Source organism: Morone saxatilis, unplaced genomic scaffold (genome assembly GCF_004916995.1).
Source record: "Morone saxatilis isolate NCDOM2014 unplaced genomic scaffold, NCSU_SB_2.0 Contig16, whole genome shotgun sequence".
NCBI classification, from domain to species: Eukaryota; Metazoa; Chordata; class Actinopteri; family Moronidae; genus Morone; species Morone saxatilis.
The window spans coordinates 782,368-786,634 of record NW_023339718.1 but is presented as its reverse complement, the minus strand read 5'-3'; the positions used below and the strand labels follow the sequence as shown (position 1 = coordinate 786,634).

Genomic DNA, 4,267 nt, shown 5'->3' with positions numbered 1-4,267 from the left:
ATCATCATCATCATCATGAGTCATGCTTTAGTTAAGTATTACTTAGGTATATGATTTGTATTATTATTATTAAATGTTAGCAATAGCACATGTATGTAAATTCCTCTGTCCTTTGTTTTATTGTCCATATTGGACAACTGGAGACTGTGCTTCACTTGTACCAACTTTGCACGTGTACCAAATTTAATAATTTCAGACAACAATGAATAGAAATGAATTTATTTAAAAAAATATACATTTAATATATAAACACAGTTTTACAGAACTAATACGTGCAACATATCAACAAATCATCCACCCCTCTCTCTCTCTCTCTCGGCAGAAATGTAGTTTTTAAACATAATCAGCAGGAGTGACCTCTTCTTCTTTAGTACCCTGTTGTTCGACCCCAGGTGCATGGTCTTTGACATGTGTCTCGTCATTTTTACCCTCTGAGGACTCTCTTGCAACTCTACCTTCTTCTATACTTTCAAGCTCTAGCCTCAGTTGCTCTTTCTCGTTCAGTATCACTTCTTCCTCTGCGGCTCTCTGCTGCTCCTCCCTCTCTTTCTGCTCTTTCTCAGCCTTTTCCACTTTCTCCTGCCTCTTTAGCTTCCAGTAGAAGCACAGGTTTTTCTCGGGACAGGTGACTTTGGCCAGTGGCAGCTTGAAAATCTTGTTGGTCCCCGTGGTTAAGAGGAGGAAAGTCAGGGCAGAGAGACAAAAAGGCCAGGTGCAGGCTGGCAGACCAAACTGTAGATTAAAAAATACATCACATTGCAGTTAGTAAGCTGTGTTTATCATGGGCTGATGTATAAATAGGAGAAAATGTGTACTTACCGTGGACATGATATTGGCGATGGCTGAGCCAAGGTATGCGCAGAAAAAAGCTGAAGAAGAGGGGAATAGAGATACCATGAGATGAAGTTTTTGTGAATGCTGTGATATATTACACATATCCGGTTGCTCTCTGCCAATGTTGCACATGGTTAGATGTTATGTAATCATTCTGTCTAGAATATATCTTTAGACAGCATTTTTATCATCCAGGTGTCTACTCACCACATGTGATGGCAAGCAGGTGCACCTGCCAGGTGAGAGCGTAAAACATTCCTCCGATGGCAATGCAGGCTAACACACAGTTGTATCCCCAGAGGCCAAAGTAAATGTCTCCAAAAGGAGCTGCCAGAGCCAGGCCTGTAAAATATCAGTGCACAACCATCAAGGAATGGGCAAATTCAGTTTAACTTTGGATTATCTTAATCCTGGTTATTTTGCACCTTTAAGGGATATTTTTGGGGTCATCTTGGAGTTGGGACATATTGACTGTGGCTTGAATTCATTCTGTAAGCATGTAAGGAAGCAAAAATAAGTTGTTCTATTTATTTAGGTGAGACAGAATAACTTTTGCATTGTTCGTTATTGTGCACCCCTCCAATTGTCAGCTGCCTGCCAAGTAGTGTCTGGTCCTCTCACCTGAAACCATGCCCACGGCAGATCCCAGGACGGCATGAACGCAGGTGATGGGGGAGGAGATGAAGAGTGAGATGATGAAGATTCCTCCTGTCCAAGGGTTGTCACAGCCGTAGACTTGGCCAATTCCCACAGGCACTGACATGAACAGCTAGTGAGGCACAGGGCAAGGTTATTATAGTTAACTAAAACTAAACTAAAAACTAAAACGTGTAATAAAAAACATTTTATTTAACTGAAATTTAAAGAAAAAATGGACTTTAGAAAACTAACTGTAAATAACTGAAATGATATGGTGCAATTATTTATTGCCCACAGAAAGGTATGTTAAAAGGGTTAAGTATGTAGACAAATCCTGGCCTGTCACTGACCTTGGCTACGTCAATTTCAGCCCAGGTGATGTTGGGTAGCTCTGAGCGGGGCTGAATATGGACTTGAGGGAAGTAGTGGTTGTAGTGGCCAGTGGCAACCATGTGTAGACACACAAGAATGTTGAAAGGCAGGGTGAATACTGGCAGATCCCAGCGGCTGTTAATAGATGCCAGGGCACTGGATACAATGGGGCTGAAAGACAAGGATACAACATCAGCACTATGAGATTTAATCCACATTTAACTCACACAGTTTTGTATTAGTATATTTATTTAAATGTGATTATATCCCAATCTCAAAGGTTGTTTGTTCTGTTATCCTTAAAAATAATGAAACTAATATGTTTATACTACCACAAACTGATCAGTTTTGACATTTTACATGTCATGGTTTTGGTTGGATCTTGTTTTATTCTGGTGCTTTCTGCTACCTGTTCCCTTTGTTCTGAGCCACTTGTGAGAGTTTGGTTAATTTATCAACTTTCTTGCATCTGCCTCTAATGTCTTATGATATGAACCTCCCATATAATTTACCCATAAGTATAGTTGCTTACCACATCATAGACATGAAGATGTTGGGCAGCAGGAGCCACCAGTACCAGTCTCCTTTGTTGGAGAACACAGCCATCAGCAGACCCACCAGGATACCATTGTAACCATACAGCCCTGCAGCTATTGCACCCCTGAGGGAAAGTTAGTTATTTTAGATATGTTCCTGTTGTATAACACATTGTAAAATCATCCTGCATGACTATTTCATTTTCTACTGCCAAAACAAATGATCATTATCAGTCATCAGTTATGTTTCATGTCAGCATACTTAACAAATATACAAGCCTAGTGTTGTTGTGATTGATAGCAAGTCTAAAAATACATTTGGAACGTCCATCCAACTTCCACTATATGGAGTAACATCTAATTACAATTTAATTTATTATTTCCTGTAGCATCAGTTTTGTCAAGAAGTAATGTTCAAACCTGTTCTGTTGCAGAATGAGGGCAGAAATGGTGGCAAAGAGTGTGCCCACAAAGCCGTTCAGAGCCCACCAGTAGTTCTGCAGGATGAGGCCGGCAAAAATGATGAGGCCACTAAGAGGGTTGTTGACAAACATCACCTGAGCAGCTCCACGCAAAACCCAGTCCAGCAACTGCAGCAAGATGAACTGTTCTGGAGGATGGAAAGAGTGAATAGACAGAAAGAGTTGACATTTTCTCAGTGCTGCTTAATATGCTTTCCACACTAAATGTTGTGCAGGTTTTTGTCTTCTCAGACTCACAGTTGTGCAGCCATGGGCAAAATAAAACAACCCCCATCAGTTTCTCCAGCAAAGTCAAACGTATTTCATTCTGTGCAAAACCTTTATATTATTTAAAGACTGTCAAAGGACATGGAGTGGATAATAATAATGACAGCAGTTGCATCTGTGTCACAAGGTGATTAACCCAGATCACAGAAGCCAAATCCTATATGGACAACAAGGGATCATAGGTTTTCCTGAAGAAACATATATCTTCACAGGGAAGCTGTTGCACATTGTTAATCAAGCAAGTATTGCTTGCCTCAAGGGATTAGTAACAGGTTCTGCTGTGATGAGTTTGTCAGGGGCAAACAATGCATACGATTAGCACATAGATATCATACAGTACATTCAGTACTTGCCTGGTATTTATCGTTAAAATAATAATAACAGATCATTTGACAGTGACAATATGTGGCCCACTGTCAGGTCTGGCTACAGAGACAATCATTAACTTATTTATAATATCCTGCAATTTTACAAATAGGTAATTTTTAGTAAAATACTGCTGAACTGCCCATGTGTGGGACATTTTTCAATATAAGCAATTATTGTTGACTTACTTTCCATCCATTTTCCAAACACCTTCATGTCTCCAGAGAAGTAGGATACTCCCTTTAAGAAGCAGGCCCTGGTCTTCTGCAGGGTTGTGGGTCCTGGCTGTGTGGGGTCCTTCTCCATCCTGTTCTCCTGGGAGTTGTCATGGTCAGACGGCAGGTCAGGCTGTGCCATCAGGGGCTGAAGCTCCTTCATCCACGATTATGGTAAGAAATTAATTAAGAATATTAAAAATATTTGAAGAATGTATGTATAATGTATTATACTGTATGTCTAAACTGTGAACACTGACTTACAGTGGTGGTAGGAGAGGTGGTGGTCAGTACAGCAGAAGTGGAACCGTTGATATTCTTCTGAATATCCTGACAGGAAAGAAAAAAATATGTCACTCATCAGCACATGAAGTTCATTGCTACTTATTATAAGAAAGAAAAAACACATATATTTGTGTAAATTATTTCTAAATTAAATAAATGTGTTTCTAAATCATGCATTTGCTGTGTTTCATTCTACCAACCTGTATGAAAACCAATGTGAAATGAAATCTCATGTTTTAAGATGTTCTTTTATTTAATATATATATATATA

The 4,267-nt window shown here is 39.5% G+C and overlaps 1 protein-coding gene across 1 annotated transcript in view; it reads right to left on the bottom strand.

The window, feature by feature from the left end:
* Positions 1–304: 304 nt before the first annotated feature.
* The window catches only part of slc14a2 (solute carrier family 14 member 2), a 4,463-nt gene continuing 500 nt past the window's right edge, over positions 305–4,267 (bottom strand). Inside the window, exons 2-10 of the mRNA XM_035658666.1 lie at positions 3,976–4,041; positions 3,685–3,868; positions 2,802–2,991; positions 2,378–2,506; positions 1,824–2,016; positions 1,456–1,603; positions 1,042–1,176; positions 820–869; positions 305–732 (exon numbers count right to left, since the gene is read on the bottom strand). Of these exons, the coding sequence (XP_035514559.1) occupies positions 334–732; positions 820–869; positions 1,042–1,176; positions 1,456–1,603; positions 1,824–2,016; positions 2,378–2,506; positions 2,802–2,991; positions 3,685–3,868; positions 3,976–4,041 (1,494 nt within the window). The 3' untranslated portion in view covers positions 305–333. The remainder of the gene's footprint in view (positions 733–819; positions 870–1,041; positions 1,177–1,455; positions 1,604–1,823; positions 2,017–2,377; positions 2,507–2,801; positions 2,992–3,684; positions 3,869–3,975; positions 4,042–4,267) is intronic.